At 39.5% G+C, this 24,300-nt stretch overlaps 1 protein-coding gene across 1 annotated transcript; it reads right to left on the bottom strand.

The window, feature by feature from the left end:
* Positions 1 to 2,672: 2,672 nt before the first annotated feature.
* apela (apelin receptor early endogenous ligand) lies at positions 2,673 to 22,550 on the bottom strand. Its single transcript, XM_039759632.1, has 3 exons — positions 21,996 to 22,550; positions 15,310 to 15,396; positions 2,673 to 3,140 (listed from the first exon to the last, which is right to left on the bottom strand). Exons 1-2 carry the CDS (start codon positions 22,069 to 22,071, stop codon positions 15,311 to 15,313), a joined length of 162 nt encoding a protein of 53 aa, XP_039615566.1. The 5' UTR covers positions 22,072 to 22,550; the 3' UTR covers positions 2,673 to 3,140; position 15,310.
* Positions 22,551 to 24,300: the final 1,750 nt, after the last annotated feature.

A 24,300-nucleotide genomic window follows, 5' to 3' on the forward strand; every position in this document is an offset into this window, starting at 1 on the left:
ATGTTCTTAATATTTAGCGTGACAAGTTAAGAATATCAGAACCTATATTGTATTTTGCATATCTGTATTAGGAATTTTCTCAACAGCACAGGGCACCAGGCAGGGTACGAACCTGGACAAGGTGCCAGGCATATCATACGGCCCACTCACATACACACCAACACCCACCTTCACACAGTGGCCAATCTGAAATTACCATTTAATCGAATCTACACGTCTTTGGGGATGTGGAAGGAAGATAGGAGAACTATAAGCAAAACCCACACACTTGTAATGCGCATTACAAGTGAAAAGGCACTATATAAATAAAACTCATTATTATTATTATAATTACATAGATAGTGACCAGTCAAGGGACTCACACCAGGGACCCAAACTTGATGAAGCAACAGAGCTACCCATTGAGCTGGCTGGCCCTGTTTTGAACATTTCAGGTTATTTAAAAGTAATTACTGTCTGTTTTGAGAGATCTGAAAAATGAAAGTGCTTCCTTCCAGTCTTCCCAAAACTCAAAGTTAGCTGATAGTACAAAGTAAAATAATAAAATAGTAATTAATTTTATATAGAAATATGTTGAGTTACAACTAGAATTATAACAACCACATGAGCTGCCACTATTCTGTGAAGGTAATGCCCAGTTGACAGTCAAATATGCAGGTGAAGTTCCTCCTTACAAGCCTCCCAAAACTCAAAGTTAGTTGATAGTACAAAATAAAATAAGAAACTACTAACTCATTTTATGTAGAAATATGAGTTACAACTAGAATTATAACAACCACATGAAGTGCTACTATTCTGTGAAGGTAATACTCGGGTGCTAACATTTCTGACTGTCCAATTTACAGGTGAATATAAAATGTTTTAATAAATGATCCATCCATCCATTATCCAACCCGCTATATCCTAACTACAGGGTCACAGGTGCCAATCCCAGCCAACACAGTGTGCAAGGCAGGAAACAAACCCCGGGTAGGGCGCCAGCCCACCGCAGGGCACACACACACACACACAGGACAATTTCGAATCGCCAGTGCACCTAACCTGCATGTCTTTGGATTGTGGGAGGAAACCCACGCAGACACGGGGAGAACATGCAAACTCCACGCAGGGAGGACCCAGGAAGCGAACCCGGGTCTCCTAACTGCGAGGCAGCAGCGCTACTCACTGCGCCACCGTGCCGCCCATGAATGATCTAAACCATTGTTTATTCTTTTAGTATTAGATAAACGGTTTATTTAGTTAAAAGTACAAATATTTGTTCTGGGAGTTGAATACTGTGGTAGTTTCTTTGGTTTTTTTTTTTATTTCAGGGAATCCAAAGGTATTAATTAAGGATGGGAGTTGTTACAGTTTAATGTTGGCACAATTACAGAAGAAGTGATATTCAAAATAAAAGAGAACGTTGAAGATAATCACACCCCGAGAAACAACTCGTCTAACCAGACTGAGATTTTCTTTTTACTTCTGCAAACTTGGGGTTTAAATCCTGCTGGTTTTCCATCGACCAGAGTATTTGGTCTTCATAGGTTGTAGCTCACTAATAGCTTTGAACAAAAAAACGTTCAAAAACTGGGTGAAAGAACTAGTAATCACATCTGGAACTGATTCTGACTTTATTACTTTTATCACAGAGTTAGGCACCAGCTTCTTCCAGCACTGAAACTAATTAAATTGATGGACAAATTCATTTTCCCTGGCCTAAAGGTATACCAACACATTGTATGTGATTTAGCAGCACTAAGTGTACTTTAAATGTATGTAGCTAAAGTGAATTACGAATCACACCTACTGTATATAATATAATTTCTCCCATATTTATGCTTTTAGTGGTTAATTAGAGTCGTACAGTTAGCCAGTGATGGCCATTGCAAACTTGTGGTTTTCAGCGGAGTAATTCAGCCACCGAGTCGCAATCCCTGTCCAGTCCAGTTATAATGAACGATGCCTTCCCTCCCTTTTTCCTGTTCAGGGTTATCATAGTCAGCCCTGACAGCAGCTGATACAAATCAGAAATCGGATCTAAAGCAGCCATCGTTTCACTGCAGAGCAAGCGTGCCGCTGATTCATCTTACGTAAAATAAACATCCACTGAAGACTTTCAAATTGCTCGTCTCCTGCAAAGATAAAATGATTACAGTAGAATAGATGAAGTAATTCAAGATCACTAAAATAAAACTGAGTACAAACTTTATTTATCATAATATAAGGATTTTGGAAGTGCATAACTTACATAAACATATAGATCACTACACAGTCAAATGCCTCAAAAATGAATATACGTTTTAGTTACCCATTTTGTATTTCAGACAAGTTTGACATCTTGTTTTAACCAATCCAGTCATTTTCTAGCACTTTGACCAACTCTCTTCACTTTTAGGCATTTTTGATGTCGCCCACAGAGGGGACCGATTTGTTGTTTTCTGAATCGTGAAAAAGGTGTTGCAACATCTGAGAACAATGCCAGCTGTAAAGTGCATGTCACGCTGCAAGGCTGCAATTGTGAGTATATTCACTTTTATTCTAAACTTTGAGGCATTGTGCTTAATTAAAATAAATGTTAGACTAACTTCTTAAGAAAATTCTATTTACAGCTGGTTTTACAAATGATGATAGGAAAAATTTTGAAGAAACAAGAAGCATATATTTTCATTTACCGCCTAGGCTCTATTTACTTTTTTTTTTTTTTTAAATAAATGATTTGGAGGATAGTTTATTTTGATGGCATATGTTATTATTTACAATCTCCATCGGCTGCAGCATATTGTTTCCCTCTCATTGAAGTGTTTTTTTGTGTCAAGCCATCTGTTCCTCATGTCTCGCTGAGCTGCAGGCTTGTATATGATTTTTGTTTTAATTAATTGGTTCTGGTATCTTTTACAAGATTGCTGTGCTCACTTTCTTAAAGGTCTGAAGCACATGTTTCACTCCTACAGCATTCTGACAGTATTGGCTTGTGGCTGGCATCCTGCAGCTTGTCTTCTGTGTGTTGTAGCTGCTTTCGTTGAGGTCTGCTTTGGTGGCCTGTAGTAGAGGAGCTGGAACAGGAAGGCATTTCGGAGCCCAGATTCACTTCAGAAATGAAACTCCTCATGTGTGGAATCATTCTTCTCTTTTCTTCTTGCTCTTCGTCTTTTTCAGTGCTGGAAAGAGAAAAATCGGAAGATTGGAAATGGTTTAAAAATGTGATAAGTGGCACATGTTAACTAGTGGTGGCTAGCGCAAAACAGTAAAATACCGTTGGCACTTGATATCCTTGCTTTCCATTACTATTGTGGCATTATCAGGGTCACTTGGGGCCAAATTCAGTTAACATTTGCACGGGAAATAAGTTTATCAAAGATTGCTATCCTTAAGTGTCCTTACAGGCTCTGAATTCTGAACTGAGTGCACTGCTAACAAATCAATGCAATAAAATATTTAAAGCAATGTGGCTCTTCACACCTTTACAACCATCCATCCATTATCCAACCCGCTATATCCCAACTATAGGGTCATGGGGGGTCTGCTGGAGCCAATCCCAGCCAACAAAGGGTGCAAGGCAGGAAACAAACCCTGGACAGGGCACCAGCCCACTGCAGCCTTTACAACCATCTAATTAATAATGAAGAATGGTGTACAGTTCCGAAATAATATGTCAATTATGGGAACTAATTATATAGGATAACAACATTTATTTTGATAGCACGTTTTCATACATATTATGTAGCTCAAAGTGCTTTACAAGTTAAAGAAAGAAAAATAAAATTAGGCAATACTAGGTAACAAAGAATAAAGTAAGTTTAGGTTCACTTATAACAAGCCACACTCAAATGCTTGCTCCATTTCAGAGTTTATTTTAATTTGGGCATTTAGCCCTAGTTCTTCCTGCTTATTGTTATAATAAACGGCCTCCGTACCAGCTTAAGTTGTTCCTACTGATTTACTTATTTTATTTTTTGTTATTTATTTGCCTTCTGGGTGGCACAGTGGGTAGCGCTGCTGCCTTGCAGTAAGGAGACCAGGGTTCACTTCCTGGGTCCTCCCTGCATGGAGTTTGCATGTTCTCCCCGTGTTTTTGTGGGTTTCCTCCCACAGTCCAAAGACATGCAGATTGGGTGCATTGGCAATCCTAAATTGTCCCTAGTGTGTGCTTGGTGTGTGTGTGTGTGCCCTGCGGTGGGCTGGCGCCCTGCCTGGGGTTTGTTTCCTGCCTTGCACCCTGTGTTGGCTGGGATTGGCTCCACCAGATCCCCATGTCCCTGTAGTTAGGATATAGCGGGTTGGATAATGGATGGATGGATGGATATTCGCCTTCTATAATTTCTTGTACTAGGAATGTGTTAGTTTTCACATACCCCTTGGGGTCAGAGAGCAGGGTCAGCCATTGTACAGCACCCCTTAAGCAATTGCAGGTTAAAGTTCTTGCTCAAGGGCCCACCAGAGTAGGATCCCTTTTGGCAATAACAGGGATTTGAACCGGCAACCTTCCGGATACCAGCACAGATCCTTAGCCTCCGAGTCGCCATTTTCTAGACTGGCTTTTTCTTGGTTACACTTGCAGGGAAATAACAGGTGGTAGGAAGGAAAGAACCAGAGCAAGAAGCTGCCTAGAATTTATGGTGCTTGGAGTCTGTAGTACTAGGGTGTTGTACCACCTTAGCAATTATGGATGTAGTGAGATGTCAAGCAAAATGACCCCTTTTATTGGCTAACTAGAAAGATTACAATATGCAAGCTTTTGAGGCAACTCGGGCCCCTTCTGCCTGAGCGGCTGGACCAGGCCATGGGAACATCCATGTAACACCGGACTGTGGCAGATAGATGGTCATTTCTGGGGGGTGGGACTGGATCGCGTGTCTGGCTTGGGGGGGGGGTTGCCATTAATTTGGTTAATGCGCTGTATAACATTAATTTTGTAAATAGTTTACATATTGAATGGCCGGCAAGGTGGCACAGTGGTATCGCTCCTTCCTCACAGTAAGGAGACCTGGGTTGGCGTCCCCAGATACTCCCTGCATGGAGTTTGAGATCTGCGTGGGTTTCCTCCCACAGTCCAAAGACATTCAGGTTGGCAATACTAAAGTGGCTGTAGTGTGTGGTTGGGGTCTGTCTGTCTGTTTGTGTGTTTGCCCTGCGATGGACTGGTGCCCTGTCCAAGGTTTGTTCTGCCTTGTGCCCTACGCTAGCTGGTGAGGCTCCGGCTTCTCCCGCGATGCTGTTTAGGGCTAAGAAGGTTAGAAAATGGCTTACATATGGAAATATATTTTTGATGATAGCAGACTATGCAAATACATCCAGCCTTCTGTCCACAGGTTATTTAACCCTTGTTTTTTTACACTATAGAGTTACTAGAGACAGGCCTCATATAGCACCAGTGGGCACATTTAGGTAACCGTCTGGAATGTGGTGTTTGGAGAATTAATAAATTAAATACAGTAGATTAACTGAATGTACTGCACACCTGTTCCTATTTGATTCACCGGCACAAGTGAAGCATTGTGCATCTTACAGTTTTGCTCACCATAGTATGTTAAACATATAAACGTAGACTTTACTCCATGAAGTAGGAATTCAGTGCTGAAATATGCCCAGCTTCTCTAAATTGACTACAGAAATGCTCCTTTGAACTTAAATTACCTTCAGGACAGCTTCACTTAGCTTTCTTGTTCCCCTTTGCTCAGACATAACTGATTGCTTTGAGAATACCAGTAGGTTAATTGAGCTCTGGTGTTACATTGTAGTGATTCACAGAATTTCAGCATAAATTCAGCACTTTTTGTGCTTGGGTTCTTTCTGCTTAGGTAGTGCATTTCAAAGCGAACATTTGAGCATGAATACCAAAGAGTTTTCATAGGGGCTCTGGAATGAAGTTAGCAGGAGGAAAAAACTTAAACTCAAAGTAAGCAAACCACCAAAAACCTACCAAAATCAGGCCTTCCCTCCCAGCTTGATAAGCAAGAATGAAAAAGAGACCCGTCAGAGAGGTTATCAAGAGGCCAGTGGCAGATGTAGCTGATCTACTGTACAGTGTGTGCTTTTTAAAATCAGTTTGTAAAACAGTTTTCAGGCAAAAAATTAAAGATGTAATAAACTGCTTAAATATATCAGACTACTAGTAGGAATGAGTAAATGAAGTAATATGATTTTCCTAACTTCAATTAAGAGAGAGTGTGTCTGTCTGTCTATCCATCCATCCATCCATCCATCCCCATTGATGGATCTAACCCTTATGAGAAGCAGCAAGAAAAGAATGTGATGCTGTTAGTAACTAACTGCCTTTCTCTCTTTCCATCTAGAATAGAGGAGGAAGCCCCAGAGAAACACTGGTGTCACTTCCACTGTGCTTGAAAAGTCCTGCCCTTTCTGGTCCTTTTACAATTTAAGGAAACCAATGATCATAAGTTATTATATAGTGTCTTATCTATCTGTCTGTCTATACACAGTAAGTATACATATATGTGTGTATGTATATATACTATACATTATATAACATTACCTGGTAGGTAGCCACCTAATAATCAGATTGCAATTCATACATCAAAAAGAATATATATATATAAGTCTGTGTGTCCCGTCCCTCTGAGGAATCTGATTGGTCAGTTTGGCTTTGGTGATGCAATGAAAATGGAAGTGCGAGTGTGAGAGACACAAGGTGGAGTGAAAGGCATATTAAGCTTGCTGATAGAGTCAACTTCAAAGATGCCATGTTTAAAACTGGGCAGGAAGTGACAAAGCATTCTCAAAAATAATGACAGAATCTGAGAAGCAGGCTTTACGGGAACACACTTCAGAGATTGGGCTCCAGTGATGAGACATTCACACGTGCAAATACAGAGGAAAGGCACTGAAGATGCATGTAGTACAAGACAAGAGAGAGCTTTAAGATTTAAGTACTATGGCGAGTGTTTATGTGTGTGTATGTAAATATGTATGTATGAGTGTGTGTGTGTATGTATGTATATATATAATAAAAATGTATATATAAAATATTATTGTTACTGTCTCCTTTTTAAGAAGTTCTTTTGTGGTATACTGTACATTTGTCTATTATATAAAGTTTTTTTTTGTTTTTTTTTTATTCTGTAGGTATGAGGAATTAATACGTGCTTATTTTCACTGTTTTGTCACATTTTTACTTTAAATCGGTCTAAATCCATAACCACTAGGGGGCCACTCTGCCTGTCATTGTAACAGCAAAATGTAATTGGTGTTAGTCGAAGTCATCCAAAAACTGAATGCAACAATATCTTACACATAACTCTATTATCACACTTGCTTCATCTAGAGGTACTAGGTTGTTGTACCGTGTTAGCCATTATGAATGTAGAGAAAAGCCAAGCAAAATGACACCTTTTATTGGCTAACTAAAAAGATTACAATATACAAGCTTTCGAGGCAACTCGGGCCCCTTCTTACATCTTGCCTGAAGAAGGGGCCTGAGTTGCCTCGAAAGTTTGCATATTGTAATCTTTTTAGTTAGCCAATAAAAGGTGTCATTTTGCTTGGCTTTTCTCTACATTCATCTAGAGGGAAATTGTTTGTCAGTGTATAGTGTAAGGTTCAAGGTATTCATGCTTTATGTTATCTTTCACAGGTTCCCATATTTTTTTATTTTTAGTCGTTCTTGTCATTTTCCAGTTTCTCCCAAAATCCATTCCATTTCCAGATTTGCCCACTGAATGGGAGTGCATATGTCCAGGACTGTACCCTGCAGCGGTGGCATGACTCCCAGTCTAGGAATGGCTTCTGCTTTGGCTACCCTTACCTTCCAGAGTAGGCTGGGACTTCTTTTAACTGTCTATAATGGGCAAACAATGGGGTCTGATAGCGAATATCACATTTCATGATAGAAAGCCCCAGTGCAGACCTGTCAACATGTGGGCCACCGACTTCTTACTCTAATTCGATTTGCTTTAGACAACAGAGCAGAGTGTTTACCAGGCCTTTGACGGTCATAAAGAGCTTCCCAGTGACTGCATCAGCAAATAAGTCCCTATTTACCTTAGTTAACATTTATTTAACTTTGAAAGAGCTACTAAAAGAGCTAATGGACAATCATATTTAAACTGCGGCTTCAGTCCACACACTTATTGACCCAGGCTGACTTGGGTCATAGGGAGAATTTTACAGTACATAGTGACATGCAATTCCCTTTCATTGTCAGCTTCTCTAGAATGAAGTCAGGCGCAGTGTCCCCACATTCCTATAATACGAGTAAACTTTCAAGTTTCAGTTTTTGTTTGTCTTTTCTGAAAGTGACTCACACTTCTGAAGAGTGGCAAGGTTTTGAAATGTTTTGTAGTGTGCCTACACCTTATATCTGCTGTCAGTTTTGATAGTATTTCTAAAAAAAAGTTTTCTTAATTATGTAAAGATCACCTTTTCTCTTCAGTTAATTTATATGTACAGGTACTGGGGCTCCTTTATACTTCCAGCAATGCGCCTTTTTAATGCCTCACTGTGAACTGTGGCTGCCCTTTTTATCTTTAGCCAAGTCAGTAATTCTTGTGTGTATTTGTACTAACATTTATTTATTTTCTTACAATATTTATTGAGCTTATGTAAAGACAAATTTCCTTTTTGGGGCAGATGGTTATAATTATCTAAATAAAAGATTTACTTTGATTAGTTGAAAAGAACGCTGGTAGATTTAGTAGCTAGAAAATGTGAATTATGTCAGGGTGGCTGCTATTAAACAGTAGCCTTCAGTGAAAGTCTATTCTTTAACCATTGAAAGTTTCACTTTTTCCCTGTGCTTTGTAGTCTTAACTCTTATTGGTAAGTTAATTTAATTATCTCGCATTCCACCTTGTTATCTAAGTGGCATTCTTAAATACTTTTCAAGCCCCTTGTGACACTATAAATTAACTTTCTCAAAGCTGCTTAATCAGGCCAGTTCATAGTAATGGAGGATCTTCATCTATGCCAGCAAGGCCGGGAAAAGCCCTGAACATTCCACTAGTTCATCTCATGACCCCTTCACACATACACTCCCACTCACATTCACACGGGGACCACTTTGGAATAACCAGTTAAAATAACCTGCGCGTCTTTAGGAAAGTAGGAGAATGGTGCTGTATGAAAGACAGAGTAGCTGTATTTATTTGCTATATTGGGATGCTTATAGCATGTTTAGCAAGTTGATAGTTTAATAATGTTTCTTCAGTCCAGATTTGACACAATCTGCAAAAGCATTAGTGTTTCATTTCTAGTTTATTATGACCTGTGCAGAGTACAGTGAAATTCTGACCATTATGTAGGATGTCTTAATCCATTCATTCCTTATCTTAACCTGGTCAGTGACGTGGAGACCTAAAGATTATTTTGACCTCATCACACACAAGAAGACGGGACCTAACCCTGTACAGTGTACTCGCATGTCACACACCCAAAACTTCCACACATACGCACACCAAGTTGAATTTAGAATGACCAATTAAAGTTACATTTTTATATGAGGTGAATATCCATAAGGACACAAAAATAATGTGCAACCTCTCTAGTGACCAGGCCGAGGGGCAGCAACACTGACCCCTGCACCACCATACTATTTGCAAATACATTTTAATAAAAGATGTGAAAAAAATTCTTCTTCATCTATGCATTATATGATCCTGCCTCTTCAAATACAAATTTATGGATTGCTGAAACCTAACCTAGCAGCAACTCCAAGGATGAGATAGCAAGCCATCCTAGGACCGACACACACAAACTTATGCTGAGGCCCGTTTACAAACGTCAGTGAGCCTGGCAAGACAAAAACCCTCCGTGTGTTTGACATCTGCAGATTCCTAAAGTATGCTGTGGTCATCGTGCTTATCCTGCTGTCATTACATACTACACCATACTACACGTGCTTTTTGGTTTCCTGGGGCCAAATAAATCTCTAGCCAAGCAATGCCCTCTACTTATGGGACACAAGTTTATAGCAGAATAGAGAAATTTTATCAGAACATCGTTATTATAAGGTGGAATCGAACTTATTGCTTTAAGCTTTGTTCTTTAGAAGAGCAGTGGTGGTATGTTTTCATGCGAGCCAGCCAACCCACACGATGTTCAGAAGTTAAATACTCCCAGTTAACGGCAACCCAACTGTTTAGTATTTTGTTTTGCATTTCCGGACAATTATTTCCAGATATGTGATACTGTTTGGATCATTGTTCTATTTTAACGTATTCAATATGTGTCCCAGCTCTTCTTTCTAAATGTCTTAGAAGCAGATGCCAATGTGAGTGATAGAACATTAATTATTACCAGTCACTCACACTAGTGTCCAGTTATCATATATACACCCTTGTGTAAATTAATTGAAACAAACTCTGAAAACAACAAAACTCAGTTTTGGTTTTGCTCATTTTTTTTTATTATGAATAATAATATTCCTATACTCCCAGCAGTACATGATATGATGACCTCCTCAACACTTGAGAAACGTCTCGATGCAATTTGGTACGGAATCCACCAATTTTGAACAGTCTCTGTACCAAACCTGAATTAGGGCCTGAATTTACTTCCCCGTGGTTGTGCAGTCCATTCCACAAAGTCTTGCTTAGAAATAGACCACAAATTTTCAATCGGGTTCAGATCAGGAGAGTTTCTGGGCCACTCCAGTATGTCCATTTGATTCTCATTGACCGATTTCTTCACTTGTTTCGATGTGTGACATGGGGCCAGGTCTTGTTGAAAAAAAAACCCGGATTGCGTGAAACCCCCATAAAAGATGTTTTTGGGTCGCTTCAGCTATTATGGCATCGGTGGCTTGCACACAGTCGAGCTCATGAGGCACTCACCATATTAGATTGTACTTATCATCAGAAAAGTTTTTTCAGAACTGAAGAAGTTATTTCCCTATGGATCCAATGTTTTTCAACAACAGCTGGCCCCATGATGCACATCAAAACAAGTGAAGACATTTTTCGATGAGAATCAAATGAACATGCTGGAGTGGCCTGGAAACTCTCTCCTGATCTGAACCCAATTGAAAATTTGTGGTCTATTTGTAAGCAACGACTTCTTGGAATGGACTGCAAAACCACAGAGAAGATGATTGAGGCTCTAATTCAAGTTTGCAACAGATACCCAAACATCCTCCAAGACTGTTCAAAATTTGGTAGATTCCATGCCAAATCACATCGAGATGCTTCTCAAGAACTGAGGAGGTCATATCCGGTACTGATGTGAGTGTATGAATATTAATAATCTTCTTCTTTCGGCAGCTCCCGTTAGAGGTTGCCGCAGCGGATCATATTCCATATCTTTCTGTCCTCATCATCTTATTCTGTTACTCCCATCACCTGCATGTCCTCTCTCACCACATCCATAAACCTTTCTCCTCTTCCCTGGCAGCTCTATCCTTTGCATCCTTCTCCCAATATACCCAGCATCTCTCCTCTGCACATGTCCAAACCAGCGCAGTCTCACCTCTCTGACTTTGTCTCCCAACCATCTAACTTGAAAGTATATGAATATTATTAATAAAAAACTGATTTTTGTTGTTTTCAGAATTTGTTTCAATTTAATTGCACAAAGGTGTAGTCTGCCTTTTTGAAAATGCATGACTTGAACTAAACTGAGCTCCATCAGTGCAATCCTACAAATCCTAAGCTAACACTGTTTTGTGTTATTTTGCTAAAAGATCACATTCTCAATGCCAGACCTTTTCACATGTAGTCACAGAGGATAAGCTTGGAGGTGAATTATACATGAACTTGTTTCCATGGTTCAGAGTAGCTGCTCTTTGCCACATTGGGCACATATATAAATTCTGTAACTATTGCAGACCTCCATGAGGGAGTTTAGCCAGTTATGTAGCTGGTGGATTAGGCCAGTGTTTGCGAATCTTGTTTGTTCACCTGCAGTGATAGCGATGAGCCAATGAGGGAAAAGCCAAGAGAAGAAAGCACCAAAGGTTCTTTGCTTTTACTGTTTATCTAACTTGTCGCTAATTGTACTTGTACTTTCATGAAGCTTATTGTTTAAGAGAACATCCCTGGGAAACGACTGCAGCTGTCACCTTACAATGTAACCCTACCATATAATAAGAGGAAAGTCATCTAATTTAAATTTAACTAACTGGTCATTTGGGATATAAAACTTATTTAAAGTTTTGAGAAAGATTTTTAAAAAACAATTAAATACTATTGGCAATACAGTATATGATGCAACAAGGAAGGAGTCAACAAAAAAGCTGAAACAATTAGTCATTCTTTGAGAAGTAAACCATAGAAAATTTTCTAAAATAGAACAAAAATTCTTTTTGCTTACTGAAGATCATGACACTAATTCCTATGATAATTCACTTCTATTATGTCTCCTTTCAAAAGAATATTCCACCAAAAGATGACATTTTTATTTATGTTCCTTACCCTATGTGTTTTTAGTGATGACTGAGAATACAATTTGATCTCATGTTCTAATATAACCGATATAACTGGAGCCTATAGTGGTCTCCACTTTGAAACAAATCTCAAGCTACTTAAGTTGCATAATGCACATGTTAAATCTTCTAATCATATGCAGACATTGCATCTTTGAATTGAAGACCCGCCTCTTTTCCTCATTCATTGGTCAAGAGTCCTGCCTTCAATTCAAAAACGCAAGTCCTGCTTGTAGACTGCTTCCATTTTCTGGAGATATTTATTTAACAATATTTTAAACAAAAAGAATATGTTTTGCAGCAAGATTGTTAACATTAACCCAGATGACTTAATGTGATGTGAGTAACGTATGAGGTTTTTATTTTTCTTTTTCCAAGGACGTTTTTGATAGTGTTTGCCGCTGTCTGGCATTGATCATCAATCACTCCCGTTCTATCAAAAACGTTATTGTCTCCATTTTGCATGAAAACATGAGAAAAAAAAAAATTTTTTTGGCCATCACTACAAACCACATGGGGTTTAAAAACATAAAAAATACAATCTTTGGGTAGGGTATTCCTTTAACCTTAGCTGAGTTCCATTAATCGTTCCTCAAAGCGCTTATCCCGCAGGCCTACAATAAGTTTTGTCACTCTTCGCTGGACTTTTGTCTGTTGCAGCATCTGCAAGGAGATTCTTAAATTAAACGTAGACAATGACTGGGTTAGAATTTGAATCCCGACTTCTGGAGCAGTGAGGCAGAAGTGTTGTCCCTGCTTATTATAAATACAATATTTTACATACAGTGCATTGCTAAAGTTCATGAGCTTCTTTTTTTTCAATAGAAACAGTTTTGTGTCATATACTTAAGATTTTACAATTGTGACTGTTTCTGAATCAAGGAATCTTTTTGTATTATTTCGTAAAAAATATTTGGTTCCTGGGCAGCCCTCTTCTGTTAAAAAAAACAAAGGCAAGTAGTAATTCATAAAGGAGATGGAACCAAGGTCTCAGAACTTAGTGTGCATTGCACCTAACCTATGACTATTGTGACCGGCAGCTACGGCCACCCGGCTGGGATACCAGCTGGATGGAAGAACCAGGGGAGAGAGTATCGGCAGGGCAATCCCTTTCCCGGGACGCTAGAGGGCAGCCCTTCTGGGCAGCTGTGGCACCATGGATTCCCCATGGCATGCTGGGAGTTGGAGTTTGGTGCATCCCTGTTGGATTCTGTGGGGGCCACCAAGGGGGATCTGCAGAAACATACAGTGGGGCTGTCGCCACACCTGGGGGGTGATTCCAGGTCTGATTAATGCGACACCTGGAACACTCCCTGAGTCAGCTTAAAAGGAGCCGTCTCACTCCATTCGGAGAGCCAGAGTCGGGAGGAAGAGGGACGAAGCTTGCCAAGAGGGGGAGCAGAGGTGGACATCAAGCAGAGAAGTAGAAGAAACTGTGCTGTTTTGGTGTTTGTACTGTGCTGCTGTGGGGAGCGAGGGGAAAGTGCTTCCTTCCTACGTGAATAAATATGTGTTGTGTGGCAAACTTGTGTCTCTGCCTGTTTGTGTCGGGGTTGGGGCAGCTGGAGCTCCCCTGGTTTCCACACTATGTTCTGGGACAATTTTTTGTAAGAATTTTAAAAAAAGATTTTCGTAAACACAAAAGCTGTACACTTCTATCTATCCATTAATTTTCTTATTCACTTATTTAGTTTTTGCGGCTGCTTGGGAACCTAAGGTGTAAGTGAAACTATTGCCCTAAATGGGAAATCAGTTATTTTAGAACATGCCCACTGAGAGTCACCAGTCAACCTAGGCTGTGGTGAGGAAGCATACATAAATGTGGGGAGATCATGACTACTCAACCAAATAAAAAATGTGACACCTCACCCAGAAGTCAAACTAAGAACACAGTGCCTTGCATTGGCAATTCTTCATAGTCGTTTACCCTCTGTTTAGAGCTATAAACTAGTTATCTCTAGCACATGCACCCATTCTTGGTGATAGCATTTGCAGTGCCAATGTTAGGTTATTGTGTGTCCTAGGTCAAGTTTATTAGTGTGCCAACTGACTGTTCGGTAGCTAACCCATGGGCAGACCCCCCCACCAATTTATGATCTGTGCCCTAGATGAATGCCTAATGATGACATCGGTCCTGAGCATTTGTCATTAGAAAAAACAGTTTTGTTTTTTTAAAATTCAGCGTTAACAAGCATCTAAATCAGGTGTTTTAAAACAAGAAATGTCATCTAAAGCAGATATTTCAAAATAAGAAATGTCAGTTTCAGACTTTTACTTGAACAGTAACAGAGAGGAGTCCAGAGTGCAAGTGCCAGACATATTGAAACCCAATGTAAACACATGAACGTTTTTAACTAAAGAAATTAAACAGATGTTAAAAGAAGACCTGTGAGAATAATTCAGGCTTTTATAGGTGGAAAAAAAATAAAGCAGACCCCAACTTATACCTTTCTTGAAGCCTTTCATTGCAGATGTGAGGACGGCACTGGGAGCTGACTAAGACTAAATGTCACATAAATATTAGAAAGCTGCTTCTTTCTTGCACAGAACATTGTAAATCTATGTAAGCAGGAGATGAACAGTGTTGTCAAAAGTGACGCTTTGGGGAGGCTCCTGTCCCAACTGCATGTGAGGTGAAAGGGAATGGATTAACTACACTCGGCTGAACTGTCAGTTCTTGTGCTTTCAGAATAATTAAAGGCATAAAACAGCATGTGTAAGAAATGTGCCATACACAGAAGGCAGATACTATGGAGGTGCATGCAGTTCGAGATGATGCTCATGCAAGTGAAAACATGAAGCTATTTTTGATATTTTAATATTTAATCGGTTTGTGTAAAACATGACTGGTGTATATGACATTGACATACAGTATCTAGCACTATTGCATTCGCAAGTTTGCTGCAGGACACAATCATTGACTACATATGCAGTATAAGATATTTTGCACATACCTTAAGGGAAAGGGACCCTCGAATGCAGAGGCATACACCGTCTATGTGGACAGTGGTGTCGGAGTTTCCTTCTCTGCGTAAGGTTAGCTGAAATGAAGCAGAGATAATGAACTTCTTTAAACCCTTTAACCTAAGGAACAAACTGTGAACACTTTTAACAAATCAAGTCGTGCCAGTTTCTTTTATGGAGAACATTTAAATCGGCGGTCGCCAACTCTGGGCCTGGAGGACCACCGTACCTGCAGGTTTTCGTTCTAACCCTTTTCTTAATTATTGACCTGTTTTTGCTGCTAATTCACTTTTGAACTAATTTTATTTGGCTTGTTCTTGAAGACTCTGACCTCTTAATTGATTCATTTTCCTTAAATAGCAACCAAACAATAATGAGATACAAAATGAGCCAAAACAACTGGTGTCCATCATACAATATCTGAAAATAAAGAAAGATGAAGGTCTCAGGAATGTCTACCTTCCCAGGTCCCCAAAACATTTTAATGGTGCTCTTAGAAAAGGGAAAATCAACAATTTCAGAAATGTCTGCTAATGCACCACGAGAGTAGCAACAAGCCACAAAATGAAAGAATTGGCACCTCAATAAGCCGCTGTTTGGAGTGAAATTGGTTGGAGTTTGACGTCCTCACTTAGTTGGTCTTCTGTTGGCTCTCTCGCTTTACATTTCATTTCTGTTTGGGTGCCATTTAAGGAAAGAAATGAAGCAATTCAGAGGGACGATGAAGAAATTCAGGGGAGCAAATCTTTAAATAGCAAGTCAATTAAAATGAATCGATAAGAAGTTAATTAGCAGCACGAAATGGCACTCATTAAAAAAAAAAAAAAAAGGGTTGGAATGAAAACCTGCAGCCACGGTGGTCCTCCAGGACCAGACTTGGCGACCCCGGATTTAAAGCAAAAGCAGTTGACCAAAGTGTTGGACAGTTTCCATTAATATGCCAATATATTTATACATAAATTAATACATCAAAAGTATATAAATGCATAAAAAGCAGTACACTCATGCAAGTTAAGGCAAAAAGATTGGTCACTTTTAAATCCAGTCTGATAGCCTAAGTTGGTGCTGACGTAATATAAAAAGGGAGACCATTCCAAGGCTTAGGGCTGACCCCCTCTGAGGTTAAGTGCAGATCTCGGCACGACCAGTAAGTTAAGGTCAGAGGAACGAGGTGATCGCAAGGGAGAGTAAGATAAGAGGGGGCGAAACCGTTTAGAGACTTTCAAACAAACACTGACATTTTAAACTCAGTCCTGTAGTGAACTGGAAGCCAGTGAAGTGAAGCTGAGGTTGGTGTGATGTGATTCTGTTTTCGTGTGCCTGTTACACGACCTGGTCGCAGCGTTCTGGACTAGTTGAAGATGATCAAGTCATGACTGGTTAATTCCGGAATACAGTGAGTTGTAGTAGTCAAGACAAGAAGAGACAAAAGCGTGAATTAGTTGTTGAAAATCATCTACAGAAAGAAAAGGTTTGAGTTTAGCTAACACACTGAGATGACAGAAACGGGCTTTAATGATGGAGTTAATCTGTTGGTGGAATTTGATGGCGTTATCAAACATCACAGCAAGATTTTTTTGCCAAGTGTTTACAGCAGGTGGTCAGAAAGCTAAGATTACTTGAAGAAGCACAGGTAGGATCAGAAGTTCCAAAACACGCAGTCTGTTTTGGTTTTGCTTTTTTTGTCATTTAGACTAAGAAAATTTAGTGATGTCCATGTTTTAATATCTATCCGACATTCCAGTAAGGCTTTAGGAAAATGTGTTTTGCTTTGTTTCAGTGGAAGAAGCAGTCTGTCTGTCTGTCTGTCTGTCTGTCTGTCTGTCTGTCTATCATCTGCATAGCAATGAAAAGAAGGGGTGTTGTTAAGGCCAGAAGGGGCGCCTATCCTGTGGTCTGTATGTGGATCCTAATGCCCCAATGCAGTGACAGGTTTATAATTGTGTGTGTGTTGTATATATCACGGCCAAAACCCGAAGTTCTGCCAGTTCCCGAATTGGCCGGCCATTTTGCATTTTGGCAGAGAAGTGTGGCCAAAGTCCGAATTACTAGTAATGACCAGTGTATATGCTACTTTGGCCGGCCTTTTCGCAAAGGGGTGAGAAATCCCTGGCCAAAATTTGATGTGCTGATGTAAGACGGTCTGCTCAAGGTGCAGAGATGCTTAAAAATTTCAGATGCAGATTCAGAAGTGAGTTTTCCATTCTGCATGAGAAATTGCTCACACTGAAATCCGTAGGCACAACAGAAAAATCACTACGAACCGTCACGTCTTCGCAATCACCGACCAGCGGCCAAGGCTTACACTCGATGCAATTGCACTGCTAAGTGTGCAACAAATCGCTGCTCGTGTCTTTTTTCTTCCGACTTTGGGCGATCGCCCCATGCTATTTCGCAAACTGGCTGGCCAAATCCCGAAACCAAGGAAAAGATCGGACATTGGCTGGTCAATTTACAGCAACATTGGGCATTTCCCGATTTGGCCGGACACTTCCCACTTTGGCCGATTTCGGGTTTTGACCGTAACATATATATATATACAGTATATATATATATTCACACACACATACTGTACATATGTACCGTTTTTACTCGTGTACCACGCACCCTCGTGTAAGACTCGCACCCTAATTTTTACAAAGAAAATCACAAAAATCGTTTTGCCCCATGTACGATGCGCGTTGTGATTGTATAGGAAGCGTTTAGGGCACGTTTACGACAAAATGCCCTTCTGTTTTTGTTGCATGACGAGAGAGAAAGAGCCCGCCCAAGCAGAAGCTTGCGCTTACATTTCCTCGTGTAAGACGCGCACCTGATTTTCTAATGCTAATTTTCGGGAAAAACTGTGTGCGTGGTACACATGTAAATACAGTATATATGTATGTGTGTGTGTATATGTATGTATATATATATGTATGTATATATATATGTATGTATATATGTACAGTATGTATATATGTATGTACTGTATGTATGTATGTATGTATGTATGTATGTGCATTGGAGTTGTCTGTTTTGTCCCCCATAACCCACCTCATGAGCTCTGGACACATGGTTTGGTTCACTACACCAGGCCGTCCTCCTACCAGAACAGTCCCAGTGTCTTTATTGCTACAACTCCATCCACCTCCTTGTTAACTAATATCAGATGTGTCTGAAGCTAATGACACACATAATTAGTTTAGAAGCTGAAAACAGAGAACACGGGACATTGGAAAATCCATTAATCTGTGCGTTTTCTTGCTTGCTTTTTTTTCTGCACTTTTGTAGAGTTAACTAAATGAACAATATGAACTGAAGGTCAGATTTTAGCTGAGTTTATCCTGGCTGATTGGGCACATGAAACTATAGCTCAGCGCTGGTCAACCAACTCGCTCTGTATATATATAATGAAGTGGTTATGGTCTGAAAATTAAGTATTTGCCTTGAGCATAGTCATTTATATTAGCATACCAGGAGCAAACATCCTGCCCTCTGGGTGTAATCAGCTTTATGGAGCCTGTGCCTCACAAGTATATTATTGGTTTTATGTTTAAAGAGCTAAAAGAGACCACCTCACCAAGACTGAGGAGATCTTAAATGTGCCCATTAGCTGATGCCCGAGTGTGTGACTCTAAAAATGATGATTGCTGTAAAGTGAATGTTGGATGAAATGTAATCTGAACTGCAAATTACACAGAATTGTCAAAAAACAAAAGTATTCATTTCATGTATAAGACCACGATTTAAGATAACAAAATGTCAGTAATACAGCAAACATATCTTCAGACAAGTTAAAACTAAGAATGGCTGTAAAACTTTAAAGAAGTCAATGAGCCGGACCCCCCTTCATGTTTGGAGAAAAAAGGAGAATTTATAAAAGGCATGTCAGTTGCTTTCTGCCTCTTTTAGCTGAGAACATGCAGGTGTGCAGCTGTTAGTGTGAAAGACTGTGCTAAAATCGCTGACCCTTAACTGTGGAAAAACCAATATAACACCAAAGACTACAATAGACATGCCGGAAATGGTTTATGCCCAAGTTAATGGCAAAAAAGAGGCGGAAAGTAATCCAAGAGGTTTTATCATGTGTGCCTAAACTTAAAGTCACATCCAATTAAGACTAAGAGAAATCCAGCAAACCCTCCTCCACAGGTGTTGGCAGCTCCCTCTCCGGGTTGCTGCCGTCTTCATGCTAGGCTGCAAATCGAGTCCTGACATCTCTGTGGACGGGCGGGCACACATGGGCGAGGATTTGAGCGTGCCGAATATGAAGGACATCTTCACTAATGTGCACTTTCAAACTACAACTTTGAAGTCATGATGTTGGTGTGTGAAGCTGGACCAGCACCAGTATGGTCCATTAACCTCACAGCAATTAACATGTTTGGTCTCAAGAAAGAAAGAAAGGACTAGCGATATCCTCCCTCATTGTTATAGTTGTTAACAAACCCAAAAAATAAATAATGTCACAGAGAACTGTAAAAATGTACCTTTCTTTAAAAAAATAAATTCAAATAGGAGCCTACTAGTGTTAAAAATTATAATGTTGATGTTTTAATTATAAAGGTTGGTTTCTTCTTTGTGCACATTGGTGCCCGGATTAAGTTGGTTTGAAAATGGATGGTTGTAAATGCTTTGGTCGATTTAAATTAAGCTTTCTCATTTTGTCATTAGGCCCCCACAAAATTAACTGCAACTCAGAAAAATCTCAGATAAAGTTGTCCTTAAAAGGCGAACTTTAAGAAGGCACTAATGCTTTTTGCTGTAATTGTTTTTTTCCTTAGTGTTAAATCCCCTGGCATTTAATGGTCTTTCTAATTTGAATGCGAATGAGGGAGCTGTATTAACATCTGAAGAAAACTTACAAGTGTCCTTGGTAAGGAAAGGTTTGCCTACCTGTGACTACAGCAGAAGCTGCTTAAAGATTTCAAAGGTACGGTCAGGAGTCAAAAGTGAGTTAAGCATATTCTGTGTCTACTCAAAAGTTTTATTGTTAGGGGACGTTAATGAAAATTCTCCCACACTTACCTGACTGAAAATTAAATTCTTAAAAGATAAACTAAGCTCTTTTACTGTATTGATGCAAACAAAATTAAATAGATAACATTCTTTCTTTAAGTGACCACACAAACATAATCATGAAGACATCACTTTAGAAAATAATTAGATAAGAACAAGCCATTTAAAGAAACATTATGTGTATTAAAAACTTGCATAAATAATACATTTAGTTGTAGATAGTTGTACATTACCATGCATGAATGTGGAGTACACGAGCACACATTAACAAGCAACTGACCATCTTTTAATTCTCCTTTGTAAAAACACATTTGTATGTTATGTAGATTTCCCATATATATATATATATATATATATATATAGAGAGAGAGAGAGAGAGAGAGAGAGAGAGAGAGAGAGAGAGAGAGAGAGAGAGAGAGAGAGAGAGAGAGAGAGAGAGAGAGAGAGAGAGAGAGAGAGAGAGAGAGAGAGAGAAGATGGTATAATTTGACATCTTTTCTTCTCTTAAAAGTTTTCAAAGAGGCAATGATGCATATAGCATTTGTGTGTATGTATGTATGTTTGTATGTATTTGTGTGTGTGTACATGTTATACAGTATATGCATATACTAAATATATTGCATAATACAAATACATTATATGTATATAATACATTCAAATATACATGTCTGTAGTCTTGTTTTTTATGTTTCTGCTGCTGTATGCATGTGAATTTCCCCATGAGATTATTAAAAGTTTATCTAGTCTCATCTAAATTTATATAAAGGGTTGGGCAAAAGTAGGTTTACAGTTGTAAATACATGAAACATTTTATTCTTGTATTCTTATTTATTAATTAATGTGCTATTAATTTGTATTATTTGTCTTCTTAAAGTTAATAAACCTAATCAAGCTATTGTAATAATCATAACCTTCATGTCTTTTTCCATACAAACAACTGTAAACCTACTTTTGTCCACCCTTGTGTGTGGTGTGTGTGTGTATATATATATATAATTTATATTTATATATATTTCTTTATATATTTTTTTATTTTATATATATATATATATATATATATATATATATATATATATATATAAAATACACACTCACACTCACACACGCACACACACACACACACACACACACACACACTGTGAGTGTGTACATATTGTATACAATATATATATTATAATATTTTGCAAGCCTAAACTTAATTAAGTAGGTTTGATGATAGATGGATGTACGCTGAGTGGATTTTAATTAATTTTCATATTTTCTGTTTCTCTCCGGTTTCTCATACATACAGTGCAGAGCTATTCTGTATTGTTTGTGTGTATATGTACTGTAATGTCTCACATAAAACATTTATCTTAATTAAATGTATATAAATTAATGCACACATGTATCCTATAAGCTATTTTACTTTCTTTACAGTATGTGATAACATTACTTTCTTCACCGTATGAATTATGATGTTATATCTACTGTGTGTATAGTAAGCGTTTGCCTGTCAGTCAGGTAAATAACCTTATTTACAAACCTCATGTTTATCATTTTTCATCATTTGTGATGATAAAACAGGTGCAAAATACATCCCACCACAATTCTACTGAACACTGAAATGCACAATTCTACCTCAGGTCACACATCTTAGTCAATCCTCTAGTCACATAGTCAAATCCGTGTCTCCTACCTGGCTTCTGTCCGAGTGCAAGTAAGGCGCCCATCATTATGAGAAAAAAGATATAAAGGAGGCTCTGTAGTTTCATTTTGGCCGAGTTGTTCTTCTTCTGGAGGGTAATCCTTTTTTAGAATGCCGCTAGTGCGCTGTATGAAGGTAGTTTTTCTCCAAGTTGACCTGCGTCTGCCAACTGCACCATGTAGTGACTGCACACGACTGCCGACTGCTTGCTGGTAGTCCCTACTAATAACCCTAATGATCACATCAGGCAGGGTTATTGGTTGCTGTGTCCAGGGCCTCTCTACCTCTTTTGTAAAGTCTTAAACTCGCGTGCGCACACACACACACACCTCTTTTCTTTTCGGCAGCTAAGAAGCCTAGAAGTAAATGAGCATGTGAGCGGTGATTGTCCCTCAGTAGATAAGCAGGAGGACCGTCTGCTGAATGCAGCATCTCCACCTCCTTTTTATATCAGTGGGCGGGTTGAATATTTAAAAATCAAAACAGTAAAGGCTCCCTGATTTGCATGTCTTAAGCTTTGCATTGCACATATTGTCCCCACGTGTAGAAGTCAGTGAGGGTGACAGGAAGCCCCCGCCAGCCCCACAAGTCAAACCGGCCCACCCTTCCACCAGACCCCCCACCCCTACACACACACACACACACACACACTTTGCCTTTGCGCATACTTCAGGAGCCCAGGAATATCAGGCAGCTGCTTGCAGCAGTTTCACTGAATAGTATGTAAAGTAACTGCAAAGAGGCGGCCATTCAAAGGGAATCTCGAGTCTGTTAACTTTAATGAGCCGCCTTTGTGCCATGATATTTTCTTGTGTGCTGTGAATATCCTGGGTATGGAAAGTGACTTTAAGGGTCTAAGTCTGCTAAGAGAGAGCAGACTGAAAAATGACATGTCATTTAAGAAGAAATTAAAAGAGTCCATCGTATTTAAAAGTGCCGTACCCATAGGAATATCGCCTTTAGGGCAAAAAGGAGCATTTGGTAGTGATTGTACTTTTCAAGATAAAAATAATGAAAACTGTATGTTGGAATGTCTAATAGACACTGAAAGGTAGTGTCAGAGGTGCTACATAATCTTTAAAAACTGCAATCACATCTAATTTGCTTTAAGTTGCTGTCACTTTTTATTCAAATAATTTTATTATGTGGACACACAGATCTGCGGTATGTGTGCCCTTTCAGCTAAAGCTCCACACCAACTGATCTGGGGTTAAATTCTGCCCTCAGTTGGTGCCAGTGTTGTAGTTAAACTCTCTCTGTGTGTCCTTGTGACTTTTCTGCAGGTACTTTTGATTTTTTTTCCCACCAAAATCCCCAAAATGTGAAAGTTGCCCCGATTGGAATCCTAAAGCTTAAATCGTGTGAGCTCAGTCCATCCAGGGTTGGTCTCTCGCAGTGGCTCCTTGTGACTCAGAATTGAACTAAGTGACTTTGATATGTTTATATAAAAAAAAAAAAAAAAGATGGGCAATTTAACGTGGACATTGGGATACGCCCTGCTCTTTACGAAGGATGCCCAGGGATCTTTTATGACCACAGAGAGTCAGGACCTCAGTTGTACGTCCCATCTGAAGGACGGCACCATTTTTAAAGCACAGTGTCCCCTGTCACTGCACTGGGGGCAGTGGGATCCACATTCAGACCACAAGGTAAGTGCCCCCTGCTGGCTGCACCAACCCCTCTTCCAGCAACAGCCGCCCCAACTTTTTCTTAGATGGTCTCCCATCCAAGTATGGCTGGGCCTAAACACGCTTAGCCTCAGCTGGATGACCTCTTATGAGGTGCTGGTGATGTGGCTGCTGGCCATACATGAGTGAGCTCAGTGATGAACCATCCAAGATGGGCTTCTGCCTTGAACCCAGTGCCATGGCTCCCTGTATTCCTGAATTGAACAAAGTAGACTATGTTTAAAAAAAAATAAAAAAAGCAAACTTACAGTTTCAGCCCCGGGTTCAAGTCCTTTATCGTTTCTGTGTGTGAGGAGTTTGCATGTTTTTCTGCAGGCACTCTCTGCTTTTCCTAAGGATATCCACTCTAAAGTGTTTGAGTGTGCCCTGGATTGCCTCATGCCTTATTTTTTATGCTGCCTTGATTATTCGGTAAATAATTTATTTCATTTTTATAGTGCTTTTCTAATTTACTCAGAGCCACTTCAACCACCGCCAATGTGTGACATCCGCCTGAATGACAAGACGGGCAGCCAGTTTTGTCCCAGAAACTCTCACCACACATTAGCTGTTAGATGGTGAAGGGGTGAAAGAGAGAGAAAGAGGGAGAGAGTTCGCTAATAAGGGAC

Source organism: Polypterus senegalus, chromosome 7 (genome assembly GCF_016835505.1).
Source record: "Polypterus senegalus isolate Bchr_013 chromosome 7, ASM1683550v1, whole genome shotgun sequence".
Lineage (NCBI taxonomy): Eukaryota > Metazoa > Chordata > Cladistia > Polypteriformes > Polypteridae > Polypterus > Polypterus senegalus.